General features: G+C 36.8%; 1 protein-coding gene across 3 annotated transcripts in view; it reads left to right on the forward strand.

Annotated features, from left to right (window-relative positions):
• Positions 1 to 17,661, forward strand: part of spire1a (spire-type actin nucleation factor 1a) — a 59,116-nt gene that overhangs the window by 35,683 nt on the left and 5,772 nt on the right. The window contains exons 4-16 of one of the 3 annotated variants that reach the window (XM_016239490.1): positions 817 to 942; positions 5,054 to 5,125; positions 5,229 to 5,393; positions 6,012 to 6,098; positions 6,243 to 6,372; positions 10,002 to 10,043; positions 12,212 to 12,259; positions 14,070 to 14,239; positions 14,345 to 14,438; positions 14,536 to 14,678; positions 15,876 to 15,893; positions 16,874 to 16,900; positions 17,403 to 17,540. In XM_016239490.1, the coding sequence (XP_016094976.1) occupies positions 817 to 942; positions 5,054 to 5,125; positions 5,229 to 5,393; positions 6,012 to 6,098; positions 6,243 to 6,372; positions 10,002 to 10,043; positions 12,212 to 12,259; positions 14,070 to 14,239; positions 14,345 to 14,438; positions 14,536 to 14,678; positions 15,876 to 15,893; positions 16,874 to 16,900; positions 17,403 to 17,540 (1,260 nt within the window). The remainder of the gene's footprint in view (positions 1 to 816; positions 943 to 5,053; positions 5,126 to 5,228; positions 5,394 to 6,011; positions 6,099 to 6,242; positions 6,373 to 10,001; positions 10,044 to 12,211; positions 12,260 to 14,069; positions 14,240 to 14,344; positions 14,439 to 14,535; positions 14,679 to 15,875; positions 15,894 to 16,873; positions 16,901 to 17,402; positions 17,541 to 17,661) is intronic. The other 2 variants (XM_016239491.1, XM_016239492.1) reach the window with 2 other exon arrangements.

Consider the following 17,661-nt stretch of genomic DNA (forward strand, 5'->3'; position numbering starts at 1 on the left):
AAGAGGGTAGAGCTCAAAGAGAAGGTGTGGGGAAAAATGTCATTGAGCCGGTTGAAGGTGTATTTGGTCAGCGTAATTGTGCATTTTAAAATACGTGTTGTGCTCAAACTATTATACCTGAGATGCTGAACTTTAAATGGGCCTGTGTTTTTGACCTGCCAGGCATGCAAACTTTGGGTTTGGCTCTCTGCTATGTGCCAAAACATAATGTGTAACGCCAGGATTAACTTGTTAGATTCGGAAGATGGTTTTCTTAAAGTCTGTGTAAAAGATGCAAGGATTAACTCATCAGACAGAGTTGGACGAGACCTGCATTGACCTTAAATGCACTTCTGTCCTCTGAAACACAGTCATCTATTTTAGGGAAGAGACTCTGACAAACAGAACAGTTACTAACGATTTGTAGTCGTACTGTAACCAATTTGCTCATGAATGGGCAAAAGCAGTGGAATGTTTGAGATAATTTCTGTGTGCAGTATATTTATAGCAACATTCAAATGGGAAACAAATAAAAATAAAAAATTCCTCTCTGATTCTTTGTTTGGTCTCAATCTAAGGGACAATAACATATGGTCATATGATGGTTGCCCAAACTGGGGTTTGTGAGTTGATAAAAAGGTAATAATTAATTAAAACTTAACATTTTTAATTTAAATAAATACACTTCACTTCACTTAAAGGGATAGTTCACCAAAAAATGAAAGATTTGTCAAAATTTGTCATGATCAAGTAAATATTTTAGGTCAAAAAGGTTCTACTGACAAACATTTTGGCTCTAATGCTGTGATGTACGTCTCACTGTTTTCTCCTCTCCAGCTGTGCACGTCTCACCTCCCCAGCCCATCAGATGCGCCCAACCACTACCAGGCTGTGTGTCGAGCCCTGTACGCAGAGACCAAGGAGCTACGCACCTTCCTGGAGAAGATCAAGAGTGCCAAAGAGGTAATGACCCTCATGTGACTCTCATGTCTCTTCATGTACCAATAGTAGATGGTTTGTTCCATCCATGAAACTGCATTTTTTAAAAATCAGAAACACACACACATATACAGTGGTGTGAAAAAGTGTTGGCCCCCTTCCTGCTTTCTTATTTTTTTGCATGTTTGTCACACTTTAATGTTTCAGATCATCAAACAAATTTAAATATTAGTCAAAGATAACACAAGTAAACAAAACATGCAGTTTTTAAATGAAGGATTTTATTATTAAGGGAAAACAAAATCCAAAACTACATGGCCCTGTGAAGAAGAAGTGTTTGCCCCCCTGTTAAAACTGTGGTTTATCACACCTGAGTTCAATTTCTCTAGCCACACCCAGGCCTGATTACTGCCACACCTGTTCGCAATCAAGAAATCTCTTAAATAGGACCTGCCTGACAAAGTGAAGTAGACCAAAAGATCCTCAAAAGCTAGACATCATGCCGAGATCCAAAGAAATTCAGAAACAAATGAGAAAGAAAGTAATTGAGATCTATCAGTCTGGAAAAGGTTATAAAGCCATTTCTAAAGCTTTGGGACTCCAGCGAACCACAGTGAGAGCCATTATTCACAAATGGCAAAAACATGGAACAGTGGACAACCTTCCCAGGAGTGGCTGGCCGACCAAAATTACCCCAAGAGCACAGCAACGACTCATCCAAGAGGTCACAAAAGACCCCACAACAACATCCAAAGAACTGCAGGCCTCACTTGCCTCAGTTAAGGTCAGTGTTCATGACTCCACCATAAGAAAGAGACTGGGCAAAAATGGTCTGCATGGCAGAGTTCCAAGACAAACACCGCTACTGAGCAAAAAGAACATAAAGGCTCGTCTCAGTTTTTTTATTATCATTATATTTATTTATTTATTATCTTTATATTTAATGAAAGCATTATAAGCATACCAAACGGTTACGTACCGAAGTTTTTTTTTTTTTGGCTCCATTTATTTTCATTCGCTGAAGAGCTGTGCTCCCAGTTCTGTCATTTATGCCCCAAAAAAATGTGTTTAGAGTCATCGTCTTACGAATCTATTCATGTGACAGGGTGAAAATCAAAATAACTGAATACAGGTACAATACTGTTCTGAAAAGCCTCATGAGGGTGTTTGTGTTTATCAGGTTGAATAGTGTTAGTGGGCTGATAGCACAAGTGACTCATAAATAGGCTGTGGACTGTGGAGGTGGATTGAAACCAACAGTGCTTTATTACCCTACACGTTATCATGCTTGTTTCATTAGGTTTTAAGAAATCTTGTACTGATGTTTTTTCCTACAGGACTTTTAGTATTCTTAGACATTCACATCTACATTTACATGATCTACACCTATCTGTTATTTGTCTTCAGCATTAAATGAGATCCTTCTATAATCGCCTCTAATTAAGGACACGACTGAGCAATATATATTTTTTAAGGTATGGGTATGTAATAATGTTTGTATTCACTGTGAAAAGAAGGTTAAGTTAAGGATAAATTATAAATGTTCTTTCGGTATATTTTTTTCACTTGTCTCATATGAATCAATGAAATATTTTTAGAGTCATTTGTAAATATAAAGACAAAATATGTCAGGCTCTTCAGTATATCTTGGTAAGTCGGTAAGCCACTTACAGTATTATTGAGGTGACTGTCAAAAAAGTGTTTCAATTATTTGTAAACAAACATTATTATGAAGTGTTATTGCTTCTAATAACATGGTGCAGAATTGAGATGCTAACACTCTTTAACTATTGCTAAACAATATTTGCATATAGCATGGCCCTCATACCTCCCATTGACTGCATGTCTTGAATGCCACACAGAGACTGAATTTTCCCATCAAGTCATGCAGAAACCATCAAGTCATGCAGATTCACTCTGACGTTTTCATTGTTATAAATTATGAACAGCTGTACCTAACAATACTGGAAGACATTTTATTAGTAAACCGCATCCACTGCTTAGTGCACCAGAGACATATTTTAATTATTTTAAATTTTTATAAATTGTATAAATTTATTTAATTTTTATTATTAATGATGAATTATCTGTAATTGCATTATCTGCATTTAAAATTAATGATGTATTGTGTATATACTGTATATATATTACAGTGTGCATTTTATTTTATTACTGCTTAAAAAAAACTGTCCCTGTTCAGAATTCATAGAAAATTTGAGAACGCTCTTATTGTCTTGAGTTTGTAACCCTAAACTTGACGAGGTTTATAAAAAGCTGTTTTTAAGGGGAATGCTCTATGATCGGCCTAGTCAGCCTAGTTTAGCCCTCTTTAGTACAGTGTGGCTGTTTAAACGGTAACATGTGTAATCAAGTGGCATGTGAACACCATGTAATATAAGCCTGATCCCATTGAATGTGTTCTTTCTCTCAGAGGCATTAGTTTGCATTGACCTGCTTTTTATACTGCAGCTCCTCCTCCTTTCAAAAAGGAGACCTAATCCAGCAGCACCAAGTGGCACTGGGTGGAGGTCACATGTCGGTGGGTGAAACAGGGTCTAGAACAGGCCTGCTCAATCCTGAACCAGAATTTTGTCCTGTCTCTACTCAAACAGCTCAGTTTGTGCACACACCTGCACATTCTAAATAAATACAAATGTTCACATTTTAGAATAAAAGCGTCATCAAAAGTGTGAAATAACATTAGCGAAGTGCATATTACTTGTGAAGAATAGAAGTATGAGAATTGGGACGCAGCACAAATCAGTTGCTCAGTTGAATATTACTGGCAGGTGTGTTAGATCGAGGTTGGAACTAAATGCTGCACCATAGTATTTTCCAGAATGTGGATTAAGTAATCACCCCTGCTTCAGAGGAAAGGAGTGTAGAGAGCGAGTGGAAAGGGGCAGAAAAAGAAAAAGGCAGAATCAGTTGAGTAGTTCTTTTGATCTTCGCCAGATTGACAGAATAGTCTCGCTCCGATGATTCAGATTCTACACTTTTTTCCCCTCTGTGTTTCTCTTTCTTTTTTTAAGCATGAGCAAAATGTGCCTTTTTGGCTTGTGTTTTGCGATGCAGCACAGTTATATTTGCTCTAAGAGATCAGACTCTCTGCTCAGATATTATTAGCTGTGTGTGTTTCCGTTCATTCATTCTAAATCTTCATCAGGGCAGGGTAAACCCCAGAGGGGACACATGTCTCTACTTCACTTTGAGTTCTTCTGAAGGAGACTGCAAGCTCACCAAAGGAATTTAATAAGCAATCCAGGCGGCAGCAAAATAATAATTTATTGTTCTTACCATAAACCATGTTTACATAATTCTATGGGTATGCCGAAAAAATCCTAATTTAATCATAAACAATTTGTGTACACAATGTCCTGTGATGGTAAATCTCATTTATTTTGTCATGAATGTCAAACCACTCAAAACAAATAAGATGAGAGTATACAGTATTATCGGCTGAAGTTTACTGAACACATTTTGTAGTTTGTCAATTAACCCATGCAGGGGAAAAACATTACCGCAAAATGTGTCTATCATATATGTCGTTGTCCCAACTTACACCCGTGTGTGGAAATGAACTTTTGCTAATGGATCAATGGGTGTGGCTTTAGTACAGACTAGTTAAAGTAAAGACTGCATTAGCTGCGTATTGATCATGCCTTAATATTGGAAAGCTTGCTGGGACTGTCTGTCACATGAGGATGAATTGATTTACAAACAAGCCAGACCCACAATGGTTAAAGTGTCATTGACTTTTTCTTATCTGACCCCAGACTGAGGACAGTCTGACATTTTACATATCCAACACCAAAGAAATTCTGAATACATTTTAATGGGATATATATATATATATACACTTATGTATCTATCTGTCTACCTATTTATCTATCTATAGATAATATGGGAAATGTTTTATATATTTTATTTTAGGAGTTTATGAAATATTTTTAGCGGATATCTATATTTAGGAAAAATACTTTTTATTTATAAAAAACAGTATTTTTTTTATAATTTTTGTAGGAACCACATTATTTATATATCTGTTTATGCACCTTCTGCAGAATCTTAACGGCCTCTGGTTTAAAACTCTGGGAAGAAGGCTTAAGATATTTTTCTGTTTTTTTTTTTTCAGAATTTGCGGAAGATGGAAGGAGAAGCAGAGCAGCCAGTCAGAGACCTGAATGAGCTGCAGAACGCCGACTGGGTTAGGACAATTAGACAAGCTCATTCCTCCCCTGAGTGCTTGCAGATTATCTGTTAAGAGTGTGTGTTGGTTCAGGATGACCATATGACCATATTTTCCACAGGCACGGTTTTGGGTGCAGGTGATGAGGGACCTGAGACACGGTGTGAAGCTGAAGAAGGTCCAGGAGCATCAGTATAACCCTCTACCCATTGAGTTCCAGCTCACGCCTTATGAGATGCTCATGGACGACATTCGCTGCAAACGCTACAAACTTCGCAAAGTCATGGTGAGTGTGCACATGTATAAATGAACCCTTGGGTCATGTCAGCAGAATCTATGATCAGAATCTATTTTTGAATTCTCCTAGAGCCAACATGCATGAGTCATTTTTCCCTTTGTACCAACATTACAGTCACACATTGCAATCCACCTTTATTGCTGTTTGTTGCAGAGATCATAAACCACAACAATGTTTACTTTGCTTATCTGAAATCAAGCAGGCTTATTTCTGAAGCTGCAGGGTAGAAAAGGTTTTATAGGGTTGAACTGGATCAAGTGAATGACACTGAAATCGTCTTGAGGTTACGGTTTAGAAATAGACATACAAGGTTGCAAAACTTTCAGAGAGATGCCACGTCAGAGTCAACACCTTACATGATAGGCCATTTTCAATTGAGTGAGGTAATAGGTCAATTTTTGTTCACCTACCACACCTTTGCCTCCAGTTATTAATGCATAGACATAGACAATAGCTGTCATTGATATTATTTTGATGCATTCTTTAGACAGGACACACATTTAAAATGCGTCCTTTGCATTCTTTCAAATGACACAGACTTTAAGTTTTAGTTCACTGGCAACATATCTAAGATTTGACCCCTGCTGTGCCTTCTTTCTGCTGTAGGTCAATGGTGACATTCCTCTGAGGTTAAAGAAGAGCGCACACGAGATCATTCTGGACTTCATTCGCTCCAGACCTCCGCTGAATCCTGTGAGCATGAGAGCATACACAAATACGCTCACTTTTGGTCATGTGTGAACTGAAGTAAATGACGCAAATCTATTAGCACAAATGTCACCTATTAACACAAACCTATTAATCTTTGTGCATGTGTGTGTTTGAATGCGCTTTAAGGTTTCTGCTCGTAAGCTAAAGCCTCATCCTCCAAGACCTCCCAGCCTTCATGAGCGTATCCTGGAAGAGATCCGGTCGGAGAGAAAGCTCAGGCCTGTCTCACCTGATATGATCCGCAGAAGTCGACTCGGTGAGAATTCTGAATACATTTTAATGGGATATATATATATATACACTTATGTATCTATCTGTCTACCTATTTATCTATCTATAGATAATATGGGAAATGTTTTATATATTTTATTTTAGGAGTTTATGAAATATTTTTAGCGGATATCTATATTTAGGAAAAATACTTTTTATTTATAAAAAACAGTATTTTTTTTATAATTTTTGTAGGAACCACATTATTTATATATCTGTTTATGCACCTTCTGCAGAATCTTAACGGCCTCTGGTTTAAAACTCTGGGAAGAAGGCTTAAGATATTTTTCTGTTTTTTTTTTTTCAGAATTTGCGGAAGATGGAAGGAGAAGCAGAGCAGCCAGTCAGAGACCTGAATGAGCTGCAGAACGCCGACTGGGTTAGGACAATTAGACAAGCTCATTCCTCCCCTGAGTGCTTGCAGATTATCTGTTAAGAGTGTGTGTTGGTTCAGGATGACCATATGACCATATTTTCCACAGGCACGGTTTTGGGTGCAGGTGATGAGGGACCTGAGACACGGTGTGAAGCTGAAGAAGGTCCAGGAGCATCAGTATAACCCTCTACCCATTGAGTTCCAGCTCACGCCTTATGAGATGCTCATGGACGACATTCGCTGCAAACGCTACAAACTTCGCAAAGTCATGGTGAGTGTGCACATGTATAAATGAACCCTTGGGTCATGTCAGCAGAATCTATGATCAGAATCTATTTTTGAATTCTCCTAGAGCCAACATGCATGAGTCATTTTTCCCTTTGTACCAACATTACAGTCACACATTGCAATCCACCTTTATTGCTGTTTGTTGCAGAGATCATAAACCACAACAATGTTTACTTTGCTTATCTGAAATCAAGCAGGCTTATTTCTGAAGCTGCAGGGTAGAAAAGGTTTTATAGGGTTGAACTGGATCAAGTGAATGACACTGAAATCGTCTTGAGGTTACGGTTTAGAAATAGACATACAAGGTTGCAAAACTTTCAGAGAGATGCCACGTCAGAGTCAACACCTTGCATGATAGGCCAATTTGAATGGAGTGAGGTAACCGGTCAGTATTTGTTCACCTAACACACGTTTGCCTCCAGTTATTAATGCATAGAATTAGACAATAGCACATAGCTGTCACTGACATTATTTTGATGCATTCTTTAGACAGGACACACGTTTGAAATGCGTTTTAGTTCACTGACAACATATCTAAGATTTGACCATTGCTCTGCCTTCTTTCTGCTGTAGGTCAATGGTGACATTCCTCTGAGGTTAAAGAAGAGCGCACACGAGATCATTCTGGACTTCATTCGCTCCAGACCTCCGCTGAATCCTGTGAGCATGAGAGCATACACAAATACGCTCACTTTTGGTCATGTGTGAACTGAAGTAAATGACGCAAATCTATTAGCACAAATGTCACCTATTAACACAAACCTATTAATCTTTGTGCATGTGTGTGTTTGAATGCGCTTTAAGGTTTCTGCTCGTAAGCTAAAGCCTCATCCTCCAAGACCTCCCAGCCTTCATGAGCGTATCCTGGAAGAGATCCGGTCGGAGAGAAAGCTCAGGCCTGTCTCACCTGATATGATCCGCAGAAGTCGACTCGGTGAGAACATTTTCACACGCTTGCTCTCATAATCACACAGACTCTTATTATTTCATGCACATCATTTACCTAAAAACCTAAGCTGGACTACATATATCAAAATATATAATTTTTTTCGGTCTGGTAGTATACATTATATACACTACCAGTCAAAAGTTTCCAAATGCATTCTATTCATATTCAGGATACATTGTTTCTTTTAAATAGCATTGCATTTACACTCAAAGCCAGCTTCATGTTGTGTTAGTTAACCTATATATCAAGTGTGACAGTGTGTCATTCTCATGCATGGCTGCTTGTGCTACACTCAACCATTTGTTCTCTAACAGTGTCTGTAGTACAGCCCTGTGTCTCTAACTCTGTGCCGCCCATTTTATTTACAGCTGTAAATCTCTGATTATATTTCTCACCTTGGATTGATACTATGTTTTTAAAAACGTATTGATCCATATTGTTCTATGTATTATCATTTGCATGGTTCTAGAGAGGGGGTACATAGTCTTAATAGTGGATTTGGCCTGAGATTTGGTCTCATGGTGGTATTTTGCTGAAGGATTCAATAGTTAAAGATTGTGAGGTTTTAAGTTGAAGGTCCACATGCACATAAATACCTCTGGGCTGTATGTGTAGATGATTATACAGTTACACAAGCACAAATCTGGCGATCATTATATCAGACTGATCCATGTTGGATAAAAGTCCCAGATTTGAGTCGGTTACAGCAGACTTAATAAAGCTTAAGGTTTGCATGTATGTATTCTCAGGTTGTGTGGTGAAAAGAGTGTTTTTTTTCTCCAGCTGCTTAAAGCTACAAAGTTCAGTGTGTACAGTCTGTTAGTCTCAGCCTCAGACGTCATGCCCACGGGCCGTTGGCTGGATGTCTGATGCATATAGCACACGCAATTGGAAACTCTTTGAAGTCGTCATTGGATTGGTTGGATTTACAGGATTTACAGGAGACGTGTGTGTCGCGTTCTTTAACGTTCAGCCTAGAAACAATGATGCCGTGATTCCAAACCTCCTCATGAAAGAAGAAAGCCGTCTTGTTTACAACTGTGACAATGAGCGCTTATCAGGATCAACTAAACATTGGATTTTTAAATATGAAATATGTATAGTTTGTGGCATAGACTTAAAATACATCCAAGAGTTTTACACACCGGTCTGTTATTGTGGCAACATTTCCACGTCCCTAAACATGACGCGGCACAAAACGAAGCGTGATTGGTTGTTTTACCTGTCAGTCATATGGCCTCTTGGGCGGACCTTGGCCATTCAAATCGGCCCAGGTTCCCAGACCTTCTGCTGCCGGTCTGAAGGTCTGGCTATGTGAGACTAACAGTCTATAAACCTTTAAAACTTAAAGGAGATTATCATAAATATGTATTGTATGTGTTATGTGAGTAGTTGGACTTTACTTCAGTGTTTTATCACATTTTTACTAGTCTATTAAAGCATTATAGTGCTTGATACAAACCAATTTTTCATTCTTGATCCTAAAGTAGTATAAAAAGTTGATTGTATTCCATTAGTTGTGAATGTGATATATATACATTACATGTTGTCAGAAAGCTTCATCAGTCAGTTTTGTAATGTGAACATTAAAGCATTATAGTGCTTGATACAAACCAATTTTTCATTCTTGATCCTAAAGTAGTATAAAAAGTTGATTGTATTCCATTAGTTGTGAATGTGATATACATTACATGTTGTCAGAAAGCTTCATCAGTCAGTTTTGTAATGTGAATTGTAATGTAGTTCTGTTGGTTTTACTTGTAATGTATAGTGGTTGTCCGGAATGAAATTACAAAAATAACATTTATTCTTTCTTGATCCTAAAAGGAAATTACCTGTTGTTTGGCTGCTTAGTTGTTGAATTGTGTTCCTGAGTTACAGAACAGCATTCTTTATATCTGACATTAAATGCATTTACATTTAATGCCTTGTTTTAACCCATGGCTTTATTTATCTTCTCCTCCCTCTCTCTTCATTCATAACCTCTGCCTCTTTCTCACAGTAATGCGCCCACTTAGCATGTCTGTCAGTTTTGACTCATCAGGTAAAGACTTCACTGTGGCTTTACCGCTGTCAGCTCACTGACCCTCTGGCTTCTGTGTTTGTGCTAGACTCCTGTAGTCGCTCCTACCCTCATGTCACGCTCCTCTGGTGGTGAGGTTGTACCATTGAACCGGATAGTGCTTATAGGAGGATGGGGAGAAGGCAGTGCCTCCAGTCTGAAAGAAATCTCTCTTATACTATCAAGATTGCAAGTCTGTGGATTGAATTCTTTGAACATTGCTTGTTTAGTTAAGGTTGTATCATGGTACACAAATTTTGCCCGGATTTACAGTCAACAGTAGAGATTTTGGACTTTCATAATTGACAAATTTACAGTAAATCATGTAATCCAGTGGTTCTCAATTCCAGTCCTGGGATACCACTGCTCTGCACATTTTGTATGTCTTCCTTATTTAATGCACCTGATTCAGATCATCAGCTCGTTAGACCACGAACTGATCAGTGGGCGTCAGATAAGAAAGACATACAAAATGTGCAGAGCAGTGGTACTCCTGGACTGGAATTGAGAACCGTTTGTGTAGAATATGATGGACACAGACTCAGATTTTTAAGCTTCAAACTGTGATTCCAACTAGTTGGAGACAGTGTTGTTACTGTTAACTTAAACTATTAAAAATTGTTTTAGTTTTTTTATTAAATAAATTAATATAAATTTCAAAAGAACTAAGAAATAAAAATAAAAATCATAGAATTAAAAAAAAGAAATAAAATATAAATTTTAAACTAAAAGTGTAAACTTAAAACAATTTCGAAATTTAGGTAGAAATACTAAAATTACTAAAACCGAAATAAAAACAAATGAATGCTAAATACAAATATTAAAAAATCATGATGATAAATGACAAAAGGACATGACAAAATTAAAATTAAAATGTAAAAATATTTAGATTTCAGATATGTTTAGATTTTGAAAGTTGTGTACTGTATTCCAGTTTCAGGATAACTTTCCAAAAAATCCAGCTATGTTATCAGTTATTCCATTTATAGATATGCCTAGGTTTCTGTCTAAGTAAGCCACATTCAAACAAATGTATTCCAGATCAAGATAATAAGGTTTTTATAAGCTTTTATGTAAGCAATGGCTTTCAGTCAATTCCATTAAATTATAGATTCTCTTCCAAGTTTGTAGCCATCAATAATACATTTGGTGATGGTTGTCAAGATTGACTTGGATAATCATTTCTGTGGCCTGTGAATGGAAGAGAGTAAGATGGATTATGGACTTCTTAATCTCTCATGCCCTGGTTCTTACTGTAATTCTTTATGACAAGATAATACGCCTATGATATCTATGAATAGACTTTGATCATAGTATATACCATATGTAATTTGGCTTACATAGATATATATCGGCTGTTTAATAAGTTTTATTGTTTTTACCTGGCTATCAATCACTCAGACATGTAAATTGTTGCATTGAATTGAATGTGACAGTTTACATATAAATGTTTAATCTTTCATTTATTGAATCATTTATGGCTGTATTATATTTATTATATTATATTTTTCACCCACTATAAATTTATAAATATGAACAAGGAGAATCCCCCTAGAAAGCAACAACCAAAGTTTTAACCAAGTTTTAAAACCCTTTATTTTAGGGGTGTTCACACTGACAGCAATTTGCAACAACTTGAAGTGGCCTTATTCATCTCTAATGAGAGTTGGTCATTTCTGACGACATGACTGATAGCAAGCTCAGCTTTTATTCAAATGAGAAGCAATGCAGCTTTAATCACTGTCAGTGTTTAATGAATAAAGCCCATTAAGCAGACTGTATTTCCTTCCCTTTCAATTGCATTATATTAAATAAGCCATACACGAAGATTTATGGTTTTTAATGTAAAATAGTAGCTGCTAGTCTCCAATATGGCTGCTTGCACTGGACTTTCCTCTATAATGCCTCCTGCTGCTATACCGCACTGTTTTTTCCACCTCCATATCCCACTTATCCTCTGTCAAGTATGGCTGCTGTTTCTGTTGTGGCTACACCGCGCTTGTGCTTCTGTGTGCTGATGTCTCAAAGCTGCTGATTGGTTTACCTAAGTGTTGTTTAAACTCATATATTGGCTTACTGTGTGAATGCCACGTATAGAAAGACCTGTTTTGTGATGTTGGGATCATATTGAAGAATATGTTCCTTTCTAGGCGCAGGCAAAAGTATGAGCACCCCACAGGACTTGTTCCGAAGCTCAGGTAACGTATTCCTGACGCAAGCATGACTTTCACATCGCTCCCTCACGCCTCTGAGCCCAGTGTGAGAGAAATGCCTGGGTTCTGAGAGCTCGTGTATGAATCAGACACAAACTGTGTGGGTGAACAGCAGAGCGCGCAGAATTCATTTCTGAATGAGGATTAGTGTAGTTTAAGAAGGGTTATGTAACTCTGAGTCTGCAGGCATCAATATTTAATATGTTGCTATGTTTATTTTTTTACTCCGTCCATCTAAGTTCTACAAATATCTCACTTGAGCCTCAAATGACCAGGAATATTGACAGATTAGCATTTTTAACATTAATAGAAAGGATCAGCTTGTTATCTATAGTTTACCGGTCTTTATTTTCTTAAATAATCTGATTGTATGCTATTTGTTGTGTGAAAGTTTCATACATCACATATGTAGTTTAAGTCAAGTGTGGTGTTGTGCCAAAGAGATTTACACTACAGTTTAAAGGATTCTGAAAATAATTTTTTTAATAAAGTAATGCTTTTATTCAGCAATGATACATTAAAGTTTAATGTTAATAATGTTGCAAAATATTTCTATTAAAAATGCTGTCCTTTTGGACTTTATTAATTAAAAAAATTTGATTGTATGCTATTTGTTGTGTGAAAGTTTCATACATCACATATGTAGTTTGTCAAGTGTGGTGTTGTGCCAAAGAGATTTACACTACAGTTTAAAGGATTCTGAAAATAATTTTTTTAATAAAGTAATGCTTTTATTCAGCAATGATACATTAAAGTTTAATGTTAATAATGTTGCAAAATATTTCTATTAAAAATGCTGTCCTTTTGGACTTTATTAATTAAAAAAATCTAAAATATTGAGCTGCACAGGTGTTTTAATATTGATAATAATGATAAATGTTTCTTGAGCAGCAAATCAGCATGTTAGAATGATTTCTGAAGGATCATGTGACACTGAAGACAGGAGTAATGATGCTGACAATTTTAACAAATTAAATTTTAAATTATAATATTTCACAAAAATGTATTTATTTATTTATTTGCAGCATAAGAAACTTTTGAACAATATTTAAACTTCAATTGACTTGATTTAGCAAATTATACTGTTTTCATTGCTGTGGACATAACAGTGTTATGTAATTTAACCACTGTATTCTTTCATAATCTCATAATCTTTCACCTTGATTACTTTGGCCATCTGTGGCTGAGTGCAATAACTTATGACATATGGCTTTTTCAGGAAAGCTATTATTGTTTTTGTGTATACAACTCAAATCTGTTCAGTTGTAGACTTCATAAAAAACACGTTTTTACATTTCAAACCACATTAGATATGTGATATGAAATCCAACAGAAATTAGATTATTTGAGCCTAACTGGTCAGATCGGCTTTGAAGTCTCTTTTGTAGTCGTTCAAGAAATGAATTGTGTTACTAATTGTGTCTGAATTCACAAATTTTCCCTAATATTGAACTATGTGGCATTTGCTATGTAGTCACTTAAAAACAAGTGAGTGAACCATTTCTTTCACAGTATATCCATGAATGTGTAAATACAGTAACTCGTGTGCGTTTTGAGTTCAGCGCCATAGCGAGAGGCCGTGATCTACAAAACCTTCAGTTTCTGTCCTCACTTTCCACTTATTAACTGCTCTGAACAAAGAGATCCAATTTCATCAGCTCCAAACAGTCAGTAATCAAGATCTGTAGGCTTGTAAAACTATTTGTAGTTCAGTACAGTGTCAAAGCCTCATTTTCCTAATGTGAAAGCCTTTGCTGTCCTGATTGGTGTCTGATAATGTCCATCCCACACACAGACATCCCTGATGGACCCCGGAAGTTGGCCGTCAGCACACTGTCCCTGGCCAATGGCACGTCGCCAGCTCGGAGCCCCGTAAACAGTGTAGCTGGAGGTCAGCCGCTGTCCCAGAGAAAGAGGTTGCTCAAAGCGCCTACGCTGGCCGAGCTCGACAGCTCCGACTCTGATGTGAGTGGGTTTTATATCTTCTGTATTGGCAAAAACCCTGCCAAAATGTTAGATGAGACTTTCAGGTGAAATATGATTGTGAACCATCTCTTTTTCCTACTCTAGGAGGAACAAAACACTCGGAAGTCTGGCAGCAGCTCCAGTGTATCCACATCGCTGGTTGAGGACACGTCTCCAGAGTCCATCATGGGCAAAAAGAGTAAGAACCGTCATGAAATATCCAGTCCAACAAAAACCTGTCACTGACTCTCCAGTTCTTCATCTCAATTTTTGTCTTCCATTTTGTCTTTTCCCAGCTCCTCCACAGTTCCTGCCCATTTCTTCCACCCCTCAACCTGACAAACGCATCGCTCCACAGAGGAGGCACACCATTGAGAAAGAAGCTCCCACCAGCGTACGGTCTTTCCTGCCTCCGTCTCGCCAGAACTCCAAATCTCTGGTGACTACAAGAAACCCTTCCTTTAGCTCCATGCTTCTGCCTACAGAGTTGTTTTTCCTTGTTGAAGGGATCCCAGGACAGTAAATTAGAGTAATTTAGTGTTGAGCAGTCAGTTGGCTGCAGGCTGTGGTCACACTTAACTGTCCCGAGTCTTGTGAAAGTATAATTAGATTCTCAGGATTATGTCCAGTGCTGCAGCATTGCAGGTCTTGAGTGAGGAGAAAGAGAAATAAAGGAGAACTTGTGCTTTCATTTTCAATTCAGTAGCCCAATTAAAGGCTAATCTATGCCATACAGCAGCACAGGGGGCCTGGATGTTTTTTGATGGCCTGCTTCTCATGTCATTTTCATTCACACATTAAAAGCTGCCACGTAGACGATACACGTACCAGAAAGAAAGATTTTCAGTAAATAATGACTCAAATTCTGTCCCTTCCTCACACAAGTTTCAAAGAGCTACGCTACCGTTCAAAAGTTTGAGGTCAGTAAGATTTATTTTAAAGAAATTTTATTCAGTAAGAATGCATTAAATTGATCAAAAGTGACAGCAAAGACATTTATAATGTTAAATGTAAAACATTACTATTTCAGATAAATGCAGTTTTTTTAACTTTCTGTTTATCAAAGAATCCTGAAAAAATGCATCATGGTTTCAACAAAAATGGGAAGCAGCACAGCTGTTGTGCATTCAAATAAAAAACACTTACTTTATAATAATATTTCGCAATATTACTTTTTTTACTGTATTTTTTTTTAGCCTTGGTGAACATAAGAGACTTCTTTCAAAAACATTAAAACCCCCAAACTTTTGAACAGTATATGTACTGTAACTAAAATGTAACTTCTAAAATTTAACTAACTTTCTAAATTGTTTAGAAAATTTGACAGCCTTGATAGATTTACTACATTACAGCTCATATTTGACTAAATCTCACATGAAGCTTCATTTATGAAGAACGGACTTCTTCAAATTTAGCCATGCTGTTTGGTCCTGCCTAAAAGGAAAGTAACTGATCAGTACTGACTGCAAAACCTCTGAGGTCTTTGAATGGTTGTAAATTTGACAATCACAGAGCTCTTACAGGAAAATGATTCTTAAACACTTTTAGATAGTGAGTGATACTGTAGTTTTATTGCAGTATTGATACAGAGCCGCTCTGTAACTGCTCTGCTTTCCTTTCCTGCCTTACACTGAAGCTGTCTTCGGACAACAAGGTAAAGCACACCATATTCCACATTCTCATGCCCACAGATTTTGTTACGTTATGTTGGAGGAGTCATTTCATCACTATTTTGTCTGCAGTGGCTTTATCAGTCTTCCAGCAGGGCGGTTGCTTCATGTGTGCATGTTGCACAATGTTGCATGGCCAGTAGGGAAAGCTGCTGAAGGAAATTCCCCACACTTAAATCACTTCAGTTACCCGTCATCAAGATGATTTTATGATTGAACGGAAAAACAGCTTCGCTCGACAAACTTCCTCCTTTTGAATGATGCACAAGTTAGTGCATCATTCAAACAATGTTAGATTTAGAGAAGTAAGATTTTGATAAGAAGGGTCAAGAATGGGATAATGTAGAGACAGCAGGTCAAATATAATTGTATAATATGATTATATTATATTATATTATATTATATTTGAAATATCTCAAAATGCCTCATTCTCATTTCTTTTCTGTTTTAATTTATAATTCATTATCAATTCAATTAAAGATATCCAGTCTGCTTTTTTAAAATAGCTTTGTCTGAACTTTGTTTTTTTTTTCACCTTAATTTCTTATACTGGCTTAGTGTTTGTTATATTTAGATAATAATATCTTAATCTGTTATATTTAATAATAATAATTTGTATTTAATAATTTTATTTTATATTTTAAATACCAGTGGAGAGTGAAGCTTCTTTTTCTTTTTTTTAAATAATTTATAATCAGTACAATTAAAGATATTCCTTGCTTTTTTAAAAACAATTTTGTCTGAACTTTTTCCTTTTTCTTCTTTCTTTTTTTTAACCTATCTTAGTGTTTCTTAGACTTTCTGTCCATTTACAATTTTTTTTTACAACATTTATTTAACATTTACCTATTTGTTTAACATTTAGGGTGCATCAGTGACACTTTTTAATTTTTGTTCTTGAAACTATACAGCAGATCTTTTCAGATGAGTACCAAATAAAAGTCATGTTGTTTTTTTTGGTCAGGCTCAGGCACTAGGCAGCGGTCGTGCGGTACGTCCCATCAAACTACATATTACTGCTACTAACCCTGGGTGACAAGGGGCATAAAAGCCAATAAAGTCTCTTATTTTGTAGTTCACAAGACATGACTTGTCTTTTTAATGGTAGTTAAGGTGGTTAAATGTAAGTATTAGAGATGTGCATTGGCTTTTATGTGTGCTTGAATCAGAGTGCCCTTTTAAGTTGGGTAAGGACTAGTCCTGGGGCCCCATGCATTGTTTTAGCACAGAGCATGAAGATTTCCACTCGTCTTTATATGCAAATTTTGCATACAAAGCTCGACCTATAGAGGTGAAACTTGCATAAACAGCGAGTTAATTAATTAAATGCTTCCATCGTCATTGTTTTGTTGTGTGTTGCTTTTGGCAGAAGGTGTAACCATGCAGAGTTGTTATGGTTTTTCCATCCCTCATTCTCGGATGTGACAGCATGGCATGTTTAAATATGCAGTGTGTGCTTCGGGATGTTTGTGAAAATCACATGTTGGTTTCAGGAGGAGTTCTGCTACCCCGTTGAGTGCCTGACTTTGACCGTAGAGGAGGTGATGCATATCAGACAGGTTCTTGTAAAAGCAGAGCTGGAAAAGTTCCAGCAATATAAAGACATCTATAATGCGCTAAAGAAAGGAAAGGTAAATTTACTGTTCTCTTTTACATACACTGCCCACTCTACATATACATCACTATATATGTTAGCCCAAGCTTATCTTTTGGAATTGTCTTCTTGTTTGAAGCACATGATGTCTATAAATA

Source organism: Sinocyclocheilus grahami, unplaced genomic scaffold (genome assembly GCF_001515645.1).
Source record: "Sinocyclocheilus grahami isolate Dianchi unplaced genomic scaffold, SAMN03320097.WGS_v1.1 scaffold566.1, whole genome shotgun sequence".
NCBI classification, from domain to species: domain Eukaryota; kingdom Metazoa; phylum Chordata; class Actinopteri; order Cypriniformes; family Cyprinidae; genus Sinocyclocheilus; species Sinocyclocheilus grahami.